This window comes from Patagioenas fasciata, chromosome 14 (assembly GCF_037038585.1).
Source record: "Patagioenas fasciata isolate bPatFas1 chromosome 14, bPatFas1.hap1, whole genome shotgun sequence".
Classification (NCBI taxonomy): domain Eukaryota; kingdom Metazoa; phylum Chordata; class Aves; order Columbiformes; family Columbidae; genus Patagioenas; species Patagioenas fasciata.
Genome location: NC_092533.1, coordinates 3,969,602 through 3,989,365, shown reverse-complemented (window position 1 = coordinate 3,989,365; position 19,764 = coordinate 3,969,602). Strand labels below are relative to the sequence as shown.

Genomic DNA, 19,764 nt, shown 5'->3' with positions numbered 1-19,764 from the left:
GGCCGGCACGCGGGGCAGCACCGGGACCCCCGGGCGGGACCAGCGACCGCACCGGGAGCACCGGGCACCGCCCGCCCGGGAAGGGCCCGCTCCCCGCCGCGCCGGGACTGGCTCCCCGGGCCCGGCAGAGGTGGCACCGCCGGCGTCACCCACTCCCTGCTGGCAGCGCCGTGAGCCCGGTGGTTTGTGAGGACAGCAGCCCCGTGTGCCCGGTACTCCCGGCAGCCCTGTTGCCGCTGCCCGGGCACGGCGGGGCAGCAGCTCGGCTCCCCGGGCCCTCCCGCGCCCGGACGGGCGGACGGAGAAGCCGCTTCTCCCGCTCAGCACGGCCTGACCTGCACTCACCCCCGGCCAGGCACAGCAGCTCGACCGGGGCTTCTGCACCCAAAACGCATTTGCAGGCGCCAGAAAGGCCCCTTTTGCTCCAGAAAAGCCGCCTGCACCCTCCCCTCGGTTAAACGAGGGCTCCTCGGAGCGTCTCCCGGAGGCGCATGTGCAGGTCAGCCGGGCAAGGGGCTCAGCCGGCGGGCAGCGCCGGGTCCACAGGCTGTGCCACCGGCGTCCCGGCTCAGCATCAGCAAACGCTGCGCTCGGACAGCACACACCGCAGGGGCTCTGCCGAACACCAGAGGCTGCATCCGTCCAAACTTCCCCGGCCTACAACGCGCACCTAGAAATTCCCAGGTAGGCGAGCCAGCCGGCAGCCCTGATGTAATGCCTGTAAACCAGCCCTCCCCTGACAGCTGGGCTTTAAAGTGCCAACAACCAAAAGGGAGCTAATTAATTTGTAACATCACCCACCCCTTTTAAAGTAAACCTCAGGTCAGCGGCAGTGATTTAATTCCGTAGGTTCATCATCCTGATGAGCAGCTGGATTCAGTTTTGTCCCCTCCCAGGTCCCTCTCAAGGCCAGCTCACCAGCTCTCACCCTGAATCCCGGTGCACAGGAGGAACCGCGCCAGCCTCGAGGGAACCCCTGCACATGGAGTATCCCAGGAGAAGCTCCCTCTGCCACGACTGTCAACAGCACCACAGCCAACTGCTTCTGTCCCTATGGCAGGGGACACATGGGACAAGAAAGCAGCACGGCAGGGCAAAGGGCAGACCTATGATTGGGTCGGACCCTTGTGCTCAGACAGGCACCCCAAGAAGGGACAGCCAAAGCACTAAATCCTCAGCCTGGACCTGAAGCTCACCCTCAAGGTCTGCTCCACTGCAGCCTCTTTGCTTCAAGAGCTGGGGACTAGAAGGAAGAGGAGGAAAACAGCGCTCTGTGCTTTGACCTTGCCACCACTGGCAGGCAGAGGCAAAACCTTTACAAGGCTGCCTGGACACGGCCTGATCCTGGACAGGGCAGCAGCAGCAGGCAGGGGTCACAGATGGTGGATATCTGCGCAGACACTCCCCCTAGCCCGCTCCAGCATCACCAGCTCCCCTGCAGTTATCGGTGGCCTCAGGACAGTGTCAGGAGAAGCCCCCAATGGCACACAGCTTGCCGGTGAGGCACTGCTCGTGCTCCCAGCCGAGCAGAGCAGGGTCCGGCCACGCTGTGAGCAGCTGTGCTGAGCCTGCCCAGCCAGCTCCCGCCAGGACAGGGCACCGCATGTCCAGCCGCAGGGTGAGAGCAGGGCCAAGCGGCTCAGCCTACCCCACACCGTCTCAGGAGCACGGCCACGCACGAAGCCACCAACATCACACTGCCCCAGGTGCAAGAGCTCTGACTCCACGTGCCGGGCAAGGAGCCCAAGTGATACCTCTCCAAGCTACCGCGCAGCCAGCCATGCACAGCAGCGCTGGCCAGTGCCTCTAGGCCAGGACAAGGGGTCTCCAGTCCAGCCATCAAGACCATTGACACCCCAGGTGAGTGGGACCCCCCATGCCAAGCAGCAGCCTTAGAAAGCTCTCAGCCTGTGGGGGCTGCTTGGGCTTAACCCAGCCACGTCACAGCCAGTGGGCAGCCCATCCTCTCCCTCAGGAGAGCCAGGAGCAGCAGAAACGAAGCCTCGCCAAGCCCAGGCTCTTTACGACACCATCTGCTGCCACAGACACGCTGCCTCCCTTGCCCCATATATAGGTCAGGTCTGTGACAGGATTAGCCAGGGCGATTCGAGCGGCGTGAGCACATCTCCCACTGGAGGTATGCTCTGGCCTGTCCTCTCCCCAACACCTGGCTCATCTCTATGCTCTCCCCCAAGTCTAGAGAGAGGAAGAGGCCCCAGATCCTACTCTCCCCTCACCCTGGAAAACAAGTGGAAAGAAACACGCACCAAGCACTCAGAAGCTCTCAGGCTGCAGGGAGAGCAGCAAGAGTGTCCCCACCCTACCCAAGGCCTGACACAAGCATCAGGGGACATGGGACACCCCAATATCAGCAGCTACTGTAGAGTGAAGCGCTTCTCCGCTGGGGAGACAGGGGGGCGAGGAGCTCCCTCCCCACACACCCCAGTGGAGCCGAGTTCCCTGGCAGCAGAGGCAGGACGCCTCTGCCACAATCACACGCCGCCCACTCACACCCCCGGACTGACAGCACTCCCGTCAAACGCCTCCAGCCACACACACGTGGAGGATGCTGACATGAGGAGCGAGTAGCTGCACAGGCAGCGGAACTGATAACGCCTGGTTTCCTGTCGATCTCTCCCACGTGGATTCTCTGATGTCTAATAGCAAGGCTGAGCTGCACTGCAGAGGGAGAACTAGCAGCATCTTCCTCCCCACAAGCCAGAGCCTGTAGCAAGTCTTTGAGACAACTACCACACCTGACACCTACCACAACTGACATTATCCCACAAGCTCGAAGTGGAGAGAAGACACTCAGATAAACAGTAAGCTTCACAAGCGTTCATTTCCTCAGGACAAGGTAAATAATCTGCAGATTTATCTCCACCTTCCTTCATTTTCCCTAGAAACATCCACACAAACCAAAAGCACGACAAGAGGGCTGCTGGGGCAGCAGGCGGGTCCAGCTGGGGCACGTCTGTAGTTCAGCAGCATCAAGCAATGGGTTGTGTCGTCTGCTCTCCTGGGCAGACTCTTCTCCCCAAGACAGAAGCATATTGAACCCCACTCACCTCTGTCTGTCCTGGCATCCGCAGCAGCCAGTTCTACAGCTCAGCTGCACATGGGTAGGGGGGAAGAAGAAGGAACACTGCCACATCTGTCCCCAACCTGCTGCCTGGGCAGCCTCCCTGGTCCTCCCCTTCCTTCCTACCATGAGACATTGCGGTTCAGGACTCTTTTCTCCTCTGCCCTTCACATTTTAGTTCTCCTTTCACACAGCTCTTTCCTAAAACAGACCCAACCTCTCCTTGGGCAGAGCCAGCCCCGGGCACAGGGATTCAGCCCCCATCCCCACACAGCGTCCCTGGGAGTCCCCAGCTCACCTGCCACCTCTCCAGGAGCATCCTTCCAAGTCCGGCCCGCTCTCTACATGCCGTGGGCAGCGTTAATAGCGTCTGCCAAGCGAGCGGCTGAGGGCAGGCAGGGCTGGGCTCCAGACACCTTCCCCGCTGCTCTGCCGGCTGGGCTCAGGCTGGACCCCTCCACCCCTCCCCGCTGCCCTTCTGCCGCACCAGAGCGGCAGCGTCTGCTGTCGCGGCTCCGGCGAAGGGATACGGGCAGAGCCAGAAGCCGGTGGACGGCGAAGAGCAATTTCCTTACTGCTCAGCAAAACGAAGTGTCTCTTCAAAGTGCTAGTGACAGTCAGGAAGTTGGGTTGGGTGTTTTGTTTTGCATTTTAAGAAACCTGCAGGGACACTGACAACCTGCAACGATCATTTTCAGAATGGAGCTCAAAGAAATGCATTATTTTCAACAAACACCCTCCTTTGTCTTTGATTTAAAATTTGCCAAGAGGCTGCTTACAAGATGCATCAAAACAGGCAGTGACCACTGCCTTAAGTGCGAAGGAGGTTTGCTGCAATACCTCCTCAGTGCATTGCTCAGAGAACCCCACACCAGTGCCTGGGGATGGTTTTAAGAGCAAAAACACGACTTCCAAGCTGAGAGAGCCCCCGAGCACAAAGCGCGACTGTGCGGTGACAACAGAGCAGCCCGGGGCACAGGAGCTGGCTGACCTCTGCTACAGCTCTCGCTGGCGGATTTTTATTGTTCACCACTCTGCCAACGTGCAAGCACAGAGAGAAAAGCAACTCTGACACTCAGCTCAAAATGCAAACACAGCCAGGGAACCCCACCAGTATAGCAGGGAAAAGAGAACCTGCCAGAGGAGACCGTGGTGCAGCCATACTGGGGGGAGGAAGGACCAGAGCACGGGCCCTCTCTTCCTGGGGGTGACAGCAAGAGGTACTGGAACCCTCGTCACCACCACGCAATCTCACCCGAGATGAAGCAGCTCCTAGCACACAGCATCGCAAGCACAGTCAAGCTGAAATCCCTTCTCTTGCTTTCCAGGGTAGCCAAGGAAAGCCCACAGCTATAGGTCCACAGCCAGCAAGGCCAGGTCTCCAGAGACTGGGCTGCAGCTGGAAAATAATTATTCCCAAGGCCTGGCACAAGCGCTGCTTACTGGGACACTGCTCACCTCACCCACTGCCATGCATGTAGCAGAACAGGGAGCCCTCCCAAACCACCCCTCTCCAGAAGCCTCAGACACCTCACATTGGACATGGGACCCCATGGGCTGCTCGAGCCCACCAGGACGTGTCTCCTGCTCTGAAAGGCTGAGGACTTGCATGTGCAAGGGCAAAGGAAAGGATCAGCACCCTGGGGTGGCTCTGCTGCCCAGAGTTGCCAGGCTGGCTTCCCGGCACCGTTGCAGGCTGACAGCACAGATCCACGCTGCTCCCCACCAGAACTGACCATCCCAGGGGGCCACACAACATCCTTGTGCAGCTCCGTGACTGCAGGGCACAGGGCCTGGCTCTCCTGAGCTCCTGCCAGCTGGATGTTAAACAGCCTCTGGGAGGGCTCGCAAGCACCAGCAGCTTCCTCAGATATTTCACCAGCCTCTAACACATCAGACTGGCACCCTGTGTGCTGCACCTGCCTGGCTGGTACGCGAATCCCTTGGCCAACCATTCACCTGCACAGGGCAGGTGATACACCACATTTCTCCAGCTCGCCCTGAGCAGGGAACCAAGGGGTGGTGCGAAAATGCCGTGCACCCACTCTTTGATTCAGAGAGGAAAACCAAAAGCATCCCAAAAGCTCCGTGCTTTTCTGCCAAGAACCAGCACTGTGCTGCTCACCGCTGGCTGCCCGGCCGCCCCGTGGCCAGCCTCACGTGACGGTGAAGCGGATGCACACGGTAGGAGTGGCTGTAGTGACAGCATTACAGCTTGTGTCCGACACACAGCTAAGCCCAGCAAATCCCAGCACTCTGCAGCTCTCATTTACAAACCCCACACGCTCTGCACAGGTATGCAGGCTACAAGTGAGAGCTCAGCGCCCACGGCTCTGAGGAAACAACACCTGGGGGGAGACAGCCCAGCTAGCATGGGGGTCCCCCAGCATGAGGACAGGCCCGCACCAAGTTGCCGAGAGAGCTCTTCTTACACCAGCCCCCATTTGGGCTGGGAGCCCACCTCCCCAGGGCCAGCGCTTCTGACACTCCCATGGGGGAGCAGGGACACCTGGCAGGACAAGCAGGGCTTCACCCCATCCTGCTCTGCTCCAAGTGACTTCACTTCACTCCCTGCCGCTGCCCCGGGGTGGCAGGACTTCGCCAGCTCTGCACACACCTGGAAGAAGTGCTGTGACACAAAGCCCGGGCCCTAGGTTGGTGGCTGTTACTTCATTCCTCTAACAGGTCCATAAAATAGGGATAATTAAATCTCTCCTAAACTCTCTTCCATTTAAAATAAAAATCTATAGTCCCTATTTCATTAGCTGGCTCTGGGTTTTACAGCTTGATCAATTCCCCTCGCACAGCCCTGGTCCCGGGCAGGCAGACACAAACACACAGCAGGCAGCTTCCCTGGTGCCAATCAATGGGAATTCACAAAGTCTCCTCTCCCGTTCTTTGTTCCTCACTTACCAAAGGGAAGCCACACGGCACGGTAGGTAGAGACAGCGCGTGTGGCTTCAGAGGTCAGATTTAGCCCCTGGCAAGAGCAGAGGCAGCAGCAATGCTACCCCTCCAGCGAGGGGAAACCCAAAAACACCCACAACCCCAAAGGCAAGGCAGCCCAGCACACAGGTGAGGGCACACCTCTCCACTCACTCCAAGGTGATGAGGGATGAGGCTCAGGTCTCATGGCCAATGGCTGGAATCAGAACCCTGCACAAGCATCAACTGGGAACCAAGAGCAGCTGCTCCTGCTCTGACCTCCCCGCGCATGAAGCAGAATAGACACGCAGCAGGGACCTGAGCATACGGGTTCACCGTTCCCTGCCCTTCCTGGCCCTCCGCTGCTGCCCTGCCATGGCAAGCCAGGCCGGTGGCTGGAGCAGCTGGGCTCCAGATGGCTCTCGCCACCCCGGCAAGCTTCTCCCTCTGCTGCAGCGGGGAGCTACCAGCTCCTGGCAGCAGATGGAGGGACCACGGCAGCAGTGGGAGCTGCACAGACAGCGAATGGGCAGAGAGTCTGCCTGCCCGTGGAACGCAGATAGTCCCGGGACAGTGCCCAGGTGCCACCCAGCACCCATCACACCATTTCCTTCTGGTCCAGATGCACATCCCTCCTTCCACCTTTGCTCAGCCAGAAAGCAGCAAGATGCCACAGTCCCTGTCCTGCTGGTGCCAGGACACACTGCACAGGCAGCCCTGACCCCGACGAGCTCTGCCCTGGCCACACAGTGCTGGTGACACACAGACCACACCACCTGGGCCCGAACCCCATTCCCTGCCATCCTGCCTGCAGGCAGGCCAGCATGCTGGTACCTGCCAGGGGACATGAGGACAGGTCACTGGGACATGGGAACAGCCACACACCAGAGCGCCCAGCAAGGCTGGTGAGCACAAAGCCCTATCACCCCACAGCAAGTAACTGCACGGCTGTGTGCAGGGGGGATGACACCAGAGCCTCCTAAATGCAGCCAGGCAGCTCCCACCTCAGCTCCCATGCCAATACCTGCCCCACTCTGCTGGCAGCGCTGCCGGAGCACAGGGGCCACAGTCCACCTGCTAAACCAAACCCACCGCCCAAGGGGTGTGACACCGCAGAGCGTGGCTCCTGCTGCCTGGCCAGCCTCAAAACAGACACCCAAAGGTGACAAACAAAGGCACCCAGCAGGCACTCCGCATTAGCAGTATTTTTAGACACCACTATGGAGCCGGCCTTATTATTTTCATTGCAACGTGCATAATTACCCACCATGCACTGCAGTGACATCAGACGCAGCCTGTTCCCCTCCAACACCAGCGAGGCCAGCGGCCGCTCCGCCTCCCAGGGCTCCCGGCCTCGGGTACCCATCTGTCCCCCCAGGCTGTGCCTGTGCATCTCCTCAAGGCACGGCCCCACCACTGTGCACAGGGAGCCAGCGGCAGAACCGAAATGGGTGCAGATGGCAGAGAGACCATGCTAGGCAGTGACACAAAACAGCGAGGAGACAAGCATGGGGACTATCTCCAGAGCTGCAAACACGTACAGCCCCCTGTACCGGAGCACAGGGCTAGCGTAGAGCTCGTGTCTGAGATGCCAGTGAAAAAAAATGAGCCATGTTTGTGGGCAGAGGGGGTGTCCCTGCACGGAGGGACAGCACTCGCCTGGCTGCAAGCTGCCTGTGGGGCTCAGCTCCTGCCCGGGCAAGCAGGCTCCGGAGCACACCCCTGCTGCCCGTACCCCGCGACCTCGGCGGGTCAGGGTTGCAACGGGTCCCACACACAGCCCATGCTGCCAGCACCCACACCACAGGGTCTCAATGCAGCGAGTGCCGTTGCCACATCACTTGGGGCTTATTTGTTTCCTACCTCTTCCCCATTTACAACTTTCCGAAGAGTTTCACCACTTCCCTTCCCATCCCTTTGCACACGCTGGGGGCCCAGCCTGAGCCCGTCCCTGCTCACCGACCCCGGGTCACGCAGCAGGGCCCGGGGGCTTGCAGCGGCAGCCGGAGCATCCCCGCGGTGCCCAGTGAGCTGAGGCCACAGAACCAGTTTCTGCAGGAGCCACCGATTCGAGCCCGGCCGGGGACGCGGGAGCCGCCCGGGGAGCGGCCACGGCCGGGCAGCCCCGCTCCGCCGGTGGGGCCCCGAGGGGCGGCAGCGCTCCGGTTCGGCACCCCCTGCCCCTCCCAGGGGCTCCCCAAAACCCGGGGCCTCCTCCCGCCGGCGTGCGGCTACCGGTGCACTGAGCGTCCTCCGCGGCCACCTCCCCCGGTCCCGGTGTCCGGCACAGCCACCGCCCCCGCGCCACGGGCCCTGCGCTCGGCCTCGGCGCACTGGGGCCCCGTCTGCCCTGGGCACCCGTCCCCTTCAAGCCACCGCGCAGCGAGCCTGGCCTGGCCGCCCCCCGCCGCGCCCCGGGCCCCGCTCGCCGCTCCGCGGGCCCGCGCATCCGCCCCCCTCGCTCCGGGCCCTGCTGCGCCCTGCAGCACCTCTGCCTGCCGCCCTTCCCGGCGCACCGGGGCCGGTCCCCCCACCCCCGTGCACCGGCCCTACCTACCTCCTTCCCCCGGTGCACCGGGGCCTCCCCTCCCCGAGCCCCGGGCCCCGCCCGCCGCCTTTTCCCTGTGCACCGGCCCTGCCCCGCGCAGCCCGGGCCCGCCGCCGCGCCCCGTACCTACTGGAGGCGCGCCCCCGGCGCTTGCAGGCCGCTCGGTGCCTGCCCCGGCCCTGCCCGCCGCTCAGCCCGCTCGCATGGCGCGGCGGCCGGGCCCGCCGGGCTCGGTGTCCGTTCCGGTGCCGATCCCGCTCCGGCCTCGGCCCGGCCTCAGCCCCGCCTCATTGCGCCCCTGCGCCCACCGCCCCGATGGAACCGGCCGCGCCGTCCCCCGCGCCTCACAGATGGACGCGCCCGCCGTACTGCACCCAAGAGCGGTGTCGATGAAACCCAGCGGCGCGGCGCTGCGGCCGTAATACTCCGAGTAGCAGCGCATCCCGCCGGCGGCCCGGGAGTGCGCTGGGGAAGATGCCCCCAGCCCTTGGGAGGAGCCCGGATCCCGCAGGTTCCCAGGGGAATAGAGACAGAGGGGGCCTGGGCCGCAGAGGCAGGGGTCCCACAAGCCCGAGGATGTCCACGTTTTCCCCCGGGCCTCCAAGCCTTTTTCTGCCTGACTGGAGCTGCACAATCTGCCCTTGTCCCCAGCGGGTCCGAAGTAGGTCAGGAAGGCTGGACCGAGCCCCTGGGGAGGGGAGCAGGTGGCAAAGGGGCGCAGAGGGCCCCAGGTACCCGCCCTGGTAGCTGCGACACTGAATTGCTGCCCACCCCCTGTCCTGGTAAGACCCCAGTGTTCCCATCCCAGAGGACGCGGGGAGTTTCCCCAGCCCCTCTCTGATCCCTGGAGTAGTTTGGGATCCCCCTGCATCCCTGCTGGCTCTGCATCCCTCCTGGGTGCTGGATTTCCATGGGTGCAGGCTGGGACGGCCAAACACCGGGGAACAGCACCCAGTGTGCGGACCTGAGGGGCTGAGGTTGGGGAGGGAGTGTGAGGCTGGGCTGGGCAGGAGCTGGGGTATGAGCACAAGGAATAAGGAAGATGAGAGAGGGATTTCTCACCCTTTAATTGCAGTTAATAATTGATAAACATGTTTACTGCAGGATTCAAAGGTCCCTGGCAGTGTCAGGGTGTGCGCACAGAGCAGCCTGCCTGGCAGCATCCCCGGTGACGCGGGTGCAGGTAAGGGATTTCAACCCCAGCCCCGGCCCTCACGGGCACCGTGGTCCATCATGGGGGGAGGTGGGGGTGTCTGTTTGCTGTGGGGCTGCCCAAAGGCCATGTCACAAGACAGGGGACATCGTGGTGGTGTCACAGATTGCTCCTGGGTTCCAAGCACTGCTTGCTGTGGCCCCTGTTGAGCTTGAGTGATGGAGCCTTCAGCCATGCCCAGGAGAGGGTCCTGGGGTCCCCAAGCACCCCCATGGTCTCCAGCAACTGGTGGCCACCCCTGTCCCGCTGTGTCGCGTCCCCAGGGATGTGGGATGGAGCCTGGTGGTTGCTCACCAGCCCAGCTCAACAGAGTGGACTGTCCCCATCGAAGTCCCTCCTGCCTCAGGGGCTGGTCCCCGGGCGGGATTTGGGGTGGCTGGTGGGAGCCATCAGCCCCAGGCGCTGGTTCTCTGGTGTGTGTCCGCAGGCTCCCTGGCAGGATGGCATTGCGCTCGCTGATGCTGCTCCCCTTCCTCCTGACAACAGGTGAGGACTTTGCTCAGCAGCTGGAGCAGGTCAGCAGGTGTTGGAAGTGCTTTGAGCCCCCAGCACTTGTTTCGAACTCCCTGAGGGCAGCTGGGGTCCCCAGAACAGCTGCCCACCCCTTGGACACCTTGGAGCCCCGAGGGCAACCTTGCTGCCTCAGGGCACAGCAGAGCAGGCTGGGCAGCGGGGATGGCACCCAGCGTGGGTGCTGCAGCTGAAGGTCAAGTGTGCTCTGGAGATGGGAGGTGTGGGATGAGCAGGAGGAAGGTGAGGGGTGGTGGGTTCCCCTGCCTGCCCTGGAGACCCAAATCATGGCTGGGAGCTGGGGCTGGAGCTATGTAGGTGCTGCCAGGCGTGGGGTGCAGGCAGAGCCTGGCGCAGGGGTGCTCCTCAGCACACCTTCTCCGTATAGTTTCAGGCAACACAGCCCCCTTCTTCAACATGACCATTGTCCACGTGCCCGAGGACCTGGAGCTGGGTGAGTGGGGCAGCCTCGAGGAGGCCCTGAGGTGCAGGAGGAGGGTCTAGGGGGTCCTCTGTCAGGGGCTGATGCCACCTGTGTCCCCAGGCCACCAGGCTTTCCAGCTGACAGCTATTGACCTAGACGGGGACCCGCTCACCTACGGCATCGATGGGGCAGAGTCCTTCTACTTCTCTGTTGATGCCCAGACAGGCAATGTGACACTGAAGAACTCCCTGGACCGTGAGGTGAGGGCACGGACCGGGCTGATGTCCCTGCCCGAGCTGGGGTTCCAGGGTGACGAAGAGCAGAGCCGTGAGTCCTTTGGGGGAGCTGCTCACGGTGGTACTGTGAGTCAGTCCCTGGTCCCAAAGCCCTGACCAAGACCTGTCTTGTGTCCCCTCCAGGCCCAGGCCAAGCTCACCGTCACCGTCACGGTGTCTGATGGGAAGAACGAAGCCGTGAGTGGCGGGGCATGCCTGGGTGGCTGCATCAGGGATGGGGATGGGAGGGGCGCAGGGGCTCAGCGGGACGGTGGATGAAGCTGGGTGGGGAAGGGGGCTGGAGGGGAGCTTTGCCTGGGGGCAGGTGATGCTGGCTGGCTGTGGGGTGCTAGAGTGGTACCCAGTTACACCATCTCCCACACTCACCCCGTGCCCTCCCTGATACCCGGTAGGTCTCCAGAAAGCTCACAGTCATCGTGGATGACCGTAATGACAATGCCCCAGTCTTCCAGCACCTGCCATATGAAGCCATCATCCCCGAGGTACCTCCCCAGGACCACCCAGCCCGCGCAGGCAGCAGGGCAGGGGCACTGGGTGCCTCCTGTGGCATGGGTGTGCCAGCAGTGGGACAACAGTGTGCCAAGAACTGGGTGGCCCAACACCTGCGTGTGCGGTGATGCTGTGCCTGGGCGTGGGGTGACAGCGCTGCTGGCAGGGGTGACCCGGGAGCACCCGGTGCTGGGCCAGTTCCCAGCGGGCACCTCTGCTCCAGTCCAGGGTGCAGGCGCAGGGACGGGACTCTGCCCTTGTGATGAGTTTCTGATCAAGGAGTGCCTGGGCTGGGATGAGATTGGATCGGAGTGCAGACAGGGTGTGGGGCTGCGTCCGACCCTGCTCTGGCAGCCCCAGAGCTGGGGTACAACCCCTGTTCCCAGGCAGCCCTGGGGAGGGGTCGGGGAGGGGTCAGGGAGGGATGTGGCCTCTGCTCAGCCTGAGCAAGGGCAGCAGCTCATCCCTGCGTGGCTGACGGCACTGGGCAGCCCCTGGAGCCCCACAGGGCCAGAGCACCCAGAGCAGAGCTGGCAGGGGCTGGTCCCAGCACCATCCATGCTGCTTTGTCGGGTGATGCCACCAACACCCTCCTGTGCACCCAGGACACGCAACCCAACAGCATCATCTACACCGTGTTTGCCAATGACAGCGACACCGGGAATGCCTCCAAAGTCAGCTACAGCATCGAGGAGGTGAGCGTGAGGCTGAGCCCCAACACTTGGGCACTGCCCTGGCCAGGGGTCAGTGTGCTGGGGGATAGGTGGCTGGGAGGATGCTGGGGGTCCTATGGCCTGATGGCTGGAGAGCAGCAGCGCATCGTAGAGAGGGGCACGCCGTACCCAAAACCTGCCCCTGAGCCACTTCTGTGGGACACAGGTGCTGGGAGACCTGGCCAGGGACAGCCCCATGGCTTTGGGGAAGCAGGGGCCTGGCTCTGCACCCACTGAGCAATGGGTGCGAGGTGCTGAACAGCTGCAAGCTGGGAACAAGCCAGGTGGCAGGGAGTCCCTACAGCCAGTGGGCTAAGCCTGGCAGAAGGATGGGGGTTGAGCCCCCATCTCTGCTGGGGCACCTCTGCTCCCTGCCTTGGTGACACAGGGTGATGTCCCCTGCCCAGGTGATCCCAGACAATGCAAAGAATCACTGGCTCTTCTACATCCTGCCCAACGGGAGCGTGGTGCTCAACGGCTCGCTGGACTATGCCAGCAACACCTTCTACCAGCTCAAGATCATTGCCAAGGTGGGGGCCAACTGAGCCGGGGGTGCAGGGCTGCCAGGTAAGGGTACCATGGGACTAACGGGTGCTCTGCTTCCCAGGATGGTGGGGGGTTGCTGCACAACGTGTTGACCTTCCAGCAGAGCTCGACCTACCTGTCCCTGACCATCCGCGACCTGCCCAACCTGGACCCACGGTTCCTCAACGAGCCCTACTCTGGCTCCGTGCCAGAGAACTGCGCCCTGGTAAGGAGCTCACCTTCCCCAGAGACATGTCCCTACCCCTGGGCGGCTCTGGCACCCCAAAGTGTCTGAGCCACTGGGCACGGGGACAGCTGGAGGTGTCAGGGTTCCTGCCCTGATGGCCGTGTCCCCACAGGGCACCACTGTGCTGACTGTCACCGCCATGGACAGAGACACAGGGGTGAATGATGAAATCTCCTACAGCATCACCAGTGAGTGATGGGACAGGGTGGGATGGGCCAGAGGGGTGTTCAGGCAGCAGGGGGCACGACAGGGACGGGTTCTGGGCTGGCGGGCACCGCAGCCTGTCCTGCTGGCAGAGGCCTGTGTTCCCCAGTGGCTGCAGCAAGTTCCTGCTGTCCCCTTGCCCTAGATGCCAGCGTCACCTTTACTATCAATACCACGACGGGCACCATCACTGTGAGTGGGCCCCTGGACCGTGAGGAGCTGCCAAGCGAGGAGGTGCTGCTGGAAGTCACGGTGAGCAGGAGGCAGCAAGGGGAGCCCCACCCTTTTCCTCTCCGCGGGCTCATCTGACCTGCACTCTCCTCCTGCCCAGGCACGTGAGAAGCACCTGGACATCCACGGCAGGGTGGCCCAGGCAAGCACCCTGGTGACAGTCGTAGTGACTGATGTCAATGACAACAAGCCCGAGTTCTACCACTGCTCCCTCCCCGACTGCGACTTCTCCACTGATGCCCAGAACAGCTTCAGGGGCAGCATCATAGAGCACTCCTCCTCCAGACTGCCTGTGTCCGACCTCAACATTGTCACCCACGACCCAGACAAGGTAGGAGCCTGTCCCGGGAAACCAGGCTGGGGTGCAGATATCTGTCCTTGCTGTACCACCCACCCTCACTCCTCTATGTCTCTCCCGGGCAGGGTACCAACAGCAATTACGAGCTGTACCTGCAGGGTCCAAATGCCAGTGCCTTCACTGTCTCCCCCACAAAGATCACGGGCACAGGAGAGGTCCAGATCCTGGTGCAAGACCCATCCGCTGTGGACTACGAGATAAGCCACTTCATGGTGGTGCAGGTGGGACCCATATGGCTGCCTCGCCATATGCCAGGACACGGGGCACACACAGCCCTTCTCCTGCAGGGCTCCGGAGCCAAAGCAGAATATGGCTCTGTCTTGGCAGCTTGTTTGGTGCAGGAGAGCTGGAGTGGGACAGGTCCCTTTCTCATGTTTGGGAATGCATGACGGTCACTGTCCTTTCTCCATCCTGCAGATTGTTGCAAATGACACAGGGAACCCCGCAGACTGCTGCTCCACAGCCACCGTGACCATCGACCTCATTGACAGTAACGACCACACCCCTGAGTTCCCCCAGAGCACCTACAGCCTGAGTGTGAAGGAGAACAGCCCTGATGGCACCGTCATCGCCCCAAACATTACGGTCAGGCACAGGCCAGGGAGCAGGAACAGTTTACAGCCCCCAAGCAGCGTCTGGGCACCCCTGGCACTGCTGGTGCAGCTTGCCTTGAGGGCACTGGTCTTTCTGTGCACGTAGAAAGGAGATGGTGCCAGCAGACACACAGGCTGTGGGACCCCGTGCCCATCAGGGCCATGTTTTTGGGGTGCTCACTGCCAGCGATTGATGCCCCAGTCTCATCACTGCTCTGGGAGCTGAGGTGGATTGACCAGACGCTTCCCTCTCTCTTTTAGGCTTATGATCCAGACAGCGGTGTCCTGGGCCAGATCACCTACCAGCTGCTCCCAGAGAGCATGTATGTAGGGGCACGGTCAGCCGCAACCAGGGCATCGTCCTGGCAAGGGGGGCTCCAGGTTGGACCCCGGTGATCGCTCCATGTGTGTTGTAGCTGTGAAATCTTCATGGTGAATGCCACAACCGGGGCAGTGCTGGTGCGGAACGGGAGCTTGCTGGACCGGGAGACACGCTCCATCTACTATGCCAACCTCCGGGCCAAGGATGGGGGCAACCTGGTGGGCACCACCGTGCTGGAGATCACCGTGCTGGATGAGAACGACATGACACCCATCGTCATTGGTTCGTACTTCATCTCAGTGGAAGAGGGGCAGAACGTCAGCACACAGATCCAGGTATGCACCGACAGAGGTAGAGGGGACAGTGGGGGGCTGTTGGAGAGGAGCAGGGACTGTCCCCAAGGGGCCAGACAGCCCTGTTCCAACCCATGACCTTTACAGGCCATTGACAACGATGAGCCTGACAACCCCAACAGTGAGCTGGGCTACAGGATCTTGCCAGGACCATTCAGCAACAACTTCACCATCAATGCGAACACAGGCGAGATGCACAGCAAGGAGCCGCTGGACCGTGAGGCCGTGGAAGATGAGTGGGGACAGATGGTGGTGACAGTGGAGGTGTATGACCACGGCGTGCCACAGCTCAGCACCTTGGTGAACGTCACCATCACCGTGGGGGTGAGCCCTGGGCACAGCTGGGGATGTGGTGGGACAGGCAGGGCTTGGAGCTGGGATGTAAGGGCAAGGAGGGGATGTGAGATCCCTGGATGTGGCAGGGGCATCATGTCCCCAGACCTTCTGTGCAGGCAGAGGAAATAGCTGATGCAGAGAGGCAGGAGAGGGCTTGTGTGCCTCCTGCAGGCAGGCAGGCTTCTATGCTCCTGTCCCCAGCCTGCTGTGGGGGACCTTGTTTCCTGGAGCAGCTACAGCCACGGACTTTATCTTCTACAGGACGTCAATGACAATGCACCCGTGTTCCTCAACCAGTCCTATGAGTTCTCAGTCCTTGAAGACTCTCCAGGTAGAAGCTGCATGGCTAGGCTTGTGGGATGAGCAGTGGCCCTGAGTCAATGCCCACTGGCCACTGAGTGTCTGTCTCCACCTTCAGGGACCTTCGTGGGTGAGGTAGAGGCCACAGATGCCGATCGAACAGAGATCAATTCCCGCATTTCCTTCCAACTTCAGAGGGGCAGTGGCTCCAGCAACTTCTTGATCCGCTCATCCTATCTGGCGTCAGGGTACTACAGTGGGCAGCTGTCCGTGGACCCTGATGTGTCCCTGGACTATGACACTCTGCAGCCGAAGTTCTTCTCCTTGGTCGTGCTGGCGGAGAACACAGCTGCAAACAACGTGGGGGACACTGCCAACGTCTCGGTGGTGGTCCACATCCTAGATGTCAATGATGAGCCCCCCACCATCCTGCCGGCCTCACTGCAGGACGTGCACGTGAGCGAGAACGGCACGCAGCAGGGTCTGATCCGCACGCTGGTCGCCTCCGACCCAGACACCAACCACTCGGTGGTCTTCGAGGAGCTGGCAGTTGCCTGCTTCAAGGGGGCGAGCAGCGCTGGGGATGTGTGCTGGGACTGGTTTGTACTGACACCCAACGGCTCGGTGCTGGTGAACAGCTCGAACATTGACTATGAGCTGTGTGACGAGGTGGTGCTCACACTGCGGGCTGAAGATCTGTACACCGAGAAGGACAACCGCTACAGCCAGAACGGTACGGCAGCCCCTGCTCGCCCCTGCCACCACCACTGGGCATGGTGGGCGGTGGGACCTGCTTCTGCTGCTCCCCAGGAGGAGCTGTTGGGAGCAGGGCAGGAGCTGAGCAGTTTGGCGATGGAGGGAGGGTGTCCCCAGCTCTTTTGGCCCCTGCCACGGGGATCTGAGCCTGCTGGGAGGATGGGGCTCCCATGGGAAACAGAGAAGGGTGCTGCTGTTGGTGACTGGAGCTCTACTTTTGGGGCATTTGCAGAAACCCTAAGGATTCTGATCACCGATGTGAACGACAACACACCAGTCTTCGAGCCCATCTCAGAGACCTTTGGTGAGCAGCTGGGGCTGGTGCACCCTGTGGGCTCCTCCCTGTGCCCACACATGCTCTGTCACCACCCCAGCAGTGGGGACCTTCCCCCAGCCAGGGCAGGGCTGTGTGAGGTGCAGGGCCAAGGGCTGTGCGGGGGGATGCTCAGAGCTTTGCTGAGCCCGGGGGCTGTGTGGTGATGGGGTCTGCAGTAGGTCTGGCTGCACACCAGCATGACCACGCTGTCCACCTCTCTGTCCTTGGCAGTGGTTGTCCCCGAAATCTCTCCTGTGGACCTGCAAGTGGCTACCGTGACGGTGAGGAGCTGTGTGTGTGCTGTCAGTCTGTGGAGCCAGGCTCACCCATCCTTGCCATGGGAAAGTGGCGGCCGTTCCCATCCATGCTCCTGCCATGCTTTTCCCACAGGCCACGGACGCTGACTCGGGGCCGAGGGGAGCCATCACCTTCTCCATCGCCAGCGTGGTGCTTGTGCAGGACAACGGGGTCAGCCAGCCCTTCGAGAACCTCTTCAAGGTGGTGACAACGACCAAGGACAACAGCTACATCGGGAGCATCCAGTGAGGCCATGGGTCTGGGGTGGGGTGGGGGAACGTGGCTCAGCTCCTGCCTGCTGCCAGGCAGAGGTGTGGGCAGGGCCACCGCAGACTGGCAAGGGGACAAAGCCATCCTGGGTCCTGCCCCGGGTTTGGTGGCAGGGTGGAGTTTGGAGGATGGTGGTGCCCTCCCAGGAATGTCCTGTGGGGTCGCTGATGTCCCTGTCCTCGCAGGGTGGCCAGCAACCTCGATGGCTCGCTGAAGGGGCAATACCATGTGACAGTGGAGGCTCGGGATGGCGAGGAACCAGTGCATGTGGCACAGACCGTGCTGACCGTGAGTGTCACCCCTGTCCCCCTGTCCAGGGACACCTTGCGCCCTGCCCAGCCCCGCTCACCCCTGCTCTGTCTGCACAGATATTCACAGTGGATCAGAGCTACCGTGTTCGCCTCCAGTTTGTGACAACAGTGGATGAAGTCCAGAGTAACTTGAACGATATCAAAGTGTAAGGCGTGCTGGGCTGGGGTGGGGGGTGCCTGGCTGTGCAGCAGTGGACACGAGCACACAGACCAGCACCCACTGACCATGTCTCTGAGCTTCAGACTCTGAAGAGGACAGGGGCAGGCAGGTCCCCACTGGAGCTGAGGGCTACAGGGGGTCCAGCTGCTTCCTGTACCCATGAGCAGAGCAGCAGGACACCCGGCCCAGCCTCACGCCATCCCTCCTGTTCTAGGGCCCTGACCAGCGCCACCAAGGCAGGGGTCTACGTGGTGACCATCCAGAGCTTGGAGAACACCCGCGCCTCCCAGTGAGTGGGGCCCTGCAGGTGGTGGGAAAGGGGACGTGGCGGTGGCATCGAGGGAAGGAGGTCACCCTGGGGCAGGGCACTGCACCCCGCACGCCGCTCACCCTGCATCTTTGATCCCGCAGGGTGGAAGCCAAGTCGGTGATGGAGGCGTACTTCGTCTACAGCAACGGCACTGCCCTGGAGGTCAACCAGCTGACCGTGTGCGTGCTGGGGCGGGGGGACACACGGGCACCATCGCACACCCGCTCCAGCCCTGCTGCTCACGTCTCTGCTTTCCTTGGCAGGCTCATCCAGTCTGACCCACTGGTCCTGGCCGAGCTGGTGAAGCTGGGGCTGGCTGTCATCGTGAGTGGGGCTGGGCAAGGGGCATGGGGAGACGGCACCAGCCCCGTGTGGGCCTGGGGCTTGGGCGGGATTCACAGGCTGGGGCTGTGCCCTCACTCCTGCTCTGCACCAGGGCCCCGGGGAGGTGGTCAAGCCCACCAGGGAGACGGAGCTGATCGCCATCATTGGAGGACTGGCAGCGTTCCTGCTCATCTTCATCCTCATCATGACCCTGGTCTTGGTTCTCACCACCAGGAGGTACCACACTGCCTGCACCCCCTCTTGCCCCCCATCCTCACTGGCACCCCCAGACCCATCCCCACCCTCCATCCCACTCCTGCCCACCCCATCCCATGGCCCAGCTCCCCCCTGCCCCTCTCATTTGCCCAATCTCTGGGCTTTGCAGCTACAAGAGGAAGCTGAGTGCGATGAAAGCCCTGAAGGTGGCCACGACGCTCAGCCCTGTCACAGCGCAGCAGGGAGCCGGCATCCCCGGGACCAACCAGTACAATGCAGAGGGGTGAGTGGGGGCTCCCTGCGGCAGGAGGCGACAGCCCAGGCACGTCCCCACACCAGGGGCTGCAGGGCTCACTGCCACAGCCTTCTGCCTGGGGACACGGCTGCCGCGGGCTGAACCAGGGGACAGTCACTCATCTGTCACCCGTCTCTGGCCAGGGCCAACCCTATGCTGAACCTCTCACTTGATCCCTCCCATGACCTGGGCTTCCATGAGGACTCCCTCTCTATGGCCAGGTGAGCTCTGCAGGCAGGTCCTCAAGGCCACGGGGCCATCAGGCTTCGTCCTTGTTAGCCTGGGCCCTCTTCTACCCCTCACCCTCCACTCTCCACAGCGTGAATTCCCTGGATGAAAACACAGTAAATGCAGCTGACGACGAGAACCTCAAGGCCAAGGTGAGTGTGCAAAGAGCTGCTGGTGCCCAGTCCTGCAACTGCACCCCACATCCCCTCCTCTCTGCTGTGCCCCCTGGGCTCCTGCACCCCTGGTGTCCCTTAATCTCCATCTCCTTGACAGCCCCCAGTTCCTGGGAAGGACAGGAGTGTCCCTGTCCCCCATCTTGGTCCCCATCCCCTCTGACCATGGTCTCCTCCTGCAGCAGGGCAACGTACAGATGACAGGCCCCAGCGACGAGGAGGCGCTGGTGGCCGCCCTGAACCTGAAGGAGCCCACCAAAACGGCATACATCAACACCACCTTCACCACCACGGACTTGTGAGCAGGGAGCAGCGAGGCCGGAGCAGGACTCAGGCAGCTGCTTTGGTGATGTTGTGTTCAGAGGCTGGCAATAAACCTATCCCACAGGGGTCACAGTGTCCTGTGGGTATCAGCCCAGCTGTCTGGGGTGCTCATCCA

At 62.1% G+C, this 19,764-nt stretch overlaps 1 protein-coding gene across 2 annotated transcripts; it reads left to right on the top strand.

Moving 5' to 3' along the window:
* The first annotated feature begins 9,270 nt into the window (after positions 1–9,270).
* CDHR2 (cadherin related family member 2) lies at positions 9,271–19,713 on the top strand. Of its 2 annotated transcripts, none has more exons than XM_071814667.1 (33): positions 9,271–9,337; positions 9,660–9,738; positions 10,196–10,254; positions 10,667–10,732; positions 10,823–10,962; positions 11,122–11,175; positions 11,391–11,480; positions 12,093–12,182; positions 12,608–12,730; positions 12,808–12,951; positions 13,085–13,160; positions 13,322–13,428; positions 13,508–13,738; positions 13,831–13,986; positions 14,183–14,350; positions 14,620–14,681; positions 14,775–15,015; positions 15,121–15,357; positions 15,631–15,700; positions 15,788–16,402; positions 16,658–16,729; positions 16,973–17,022; positions 17,132–17,283; positions 17,494–17,596; positions 17,677–17,765; positions 17,994–18,068; positions 18,191–18,268; positions 18,353–18,413; positions 18,526–18,650; positions 18,799–18,912; positions 19,068–19,145; positions 19,244–19,304; positions 19,511–19,713. In XM_071814667.1, the coding sequence occupies exons 3-33, from the start codon at positions 10,209–10,211 to the stop codon at positions 19,625–19,627; spliced, it is 3,891 nt and encodes a 1,296-aa protein (XP_071670768.1). In that variant the 5' UTR covers positions 9,271–9,337; positions 9,660–9,738; positions 10,196–10,208; the 3' UTR covers positions 19,628–19,713. The 2 variants fall into 2 exon arrangements, with proteins under 2 accessions (XP_071670768.1, XP_065705229.1); XM_065849157.2 differs by having other exon boundaries at positions 9,272–9,337; positions 19,508–19,713.
* Positions 19,714–19,764: the final 51 nt, after the last annotated feature.

Bases quoted from the DNA above. Each gene is read 5' to 3' on its own strand.
- CDHR2 (XM_065849157.2), top strand. From the start codon at position 10,209: ATGGCATTGCGCTCGCTGATGCTGCTCCCCTTCCTCCTGACAACAG. The intron at 14,682-14,774 runs GTATGTAGGGGC...TGTGTGTTGTAG, and splicing joins CAGCTGCTCCCAGAGAGCAT to CTGTGAAATCTTCATGGTGA. The intron at 16,730-16,972 runs GTGAGCAGCTGG...TGTCCTTGGCAG, and splicing joins GCCCATCTCAGAGACCTTTG to TGGTTGTCCCCGAAATCTCT.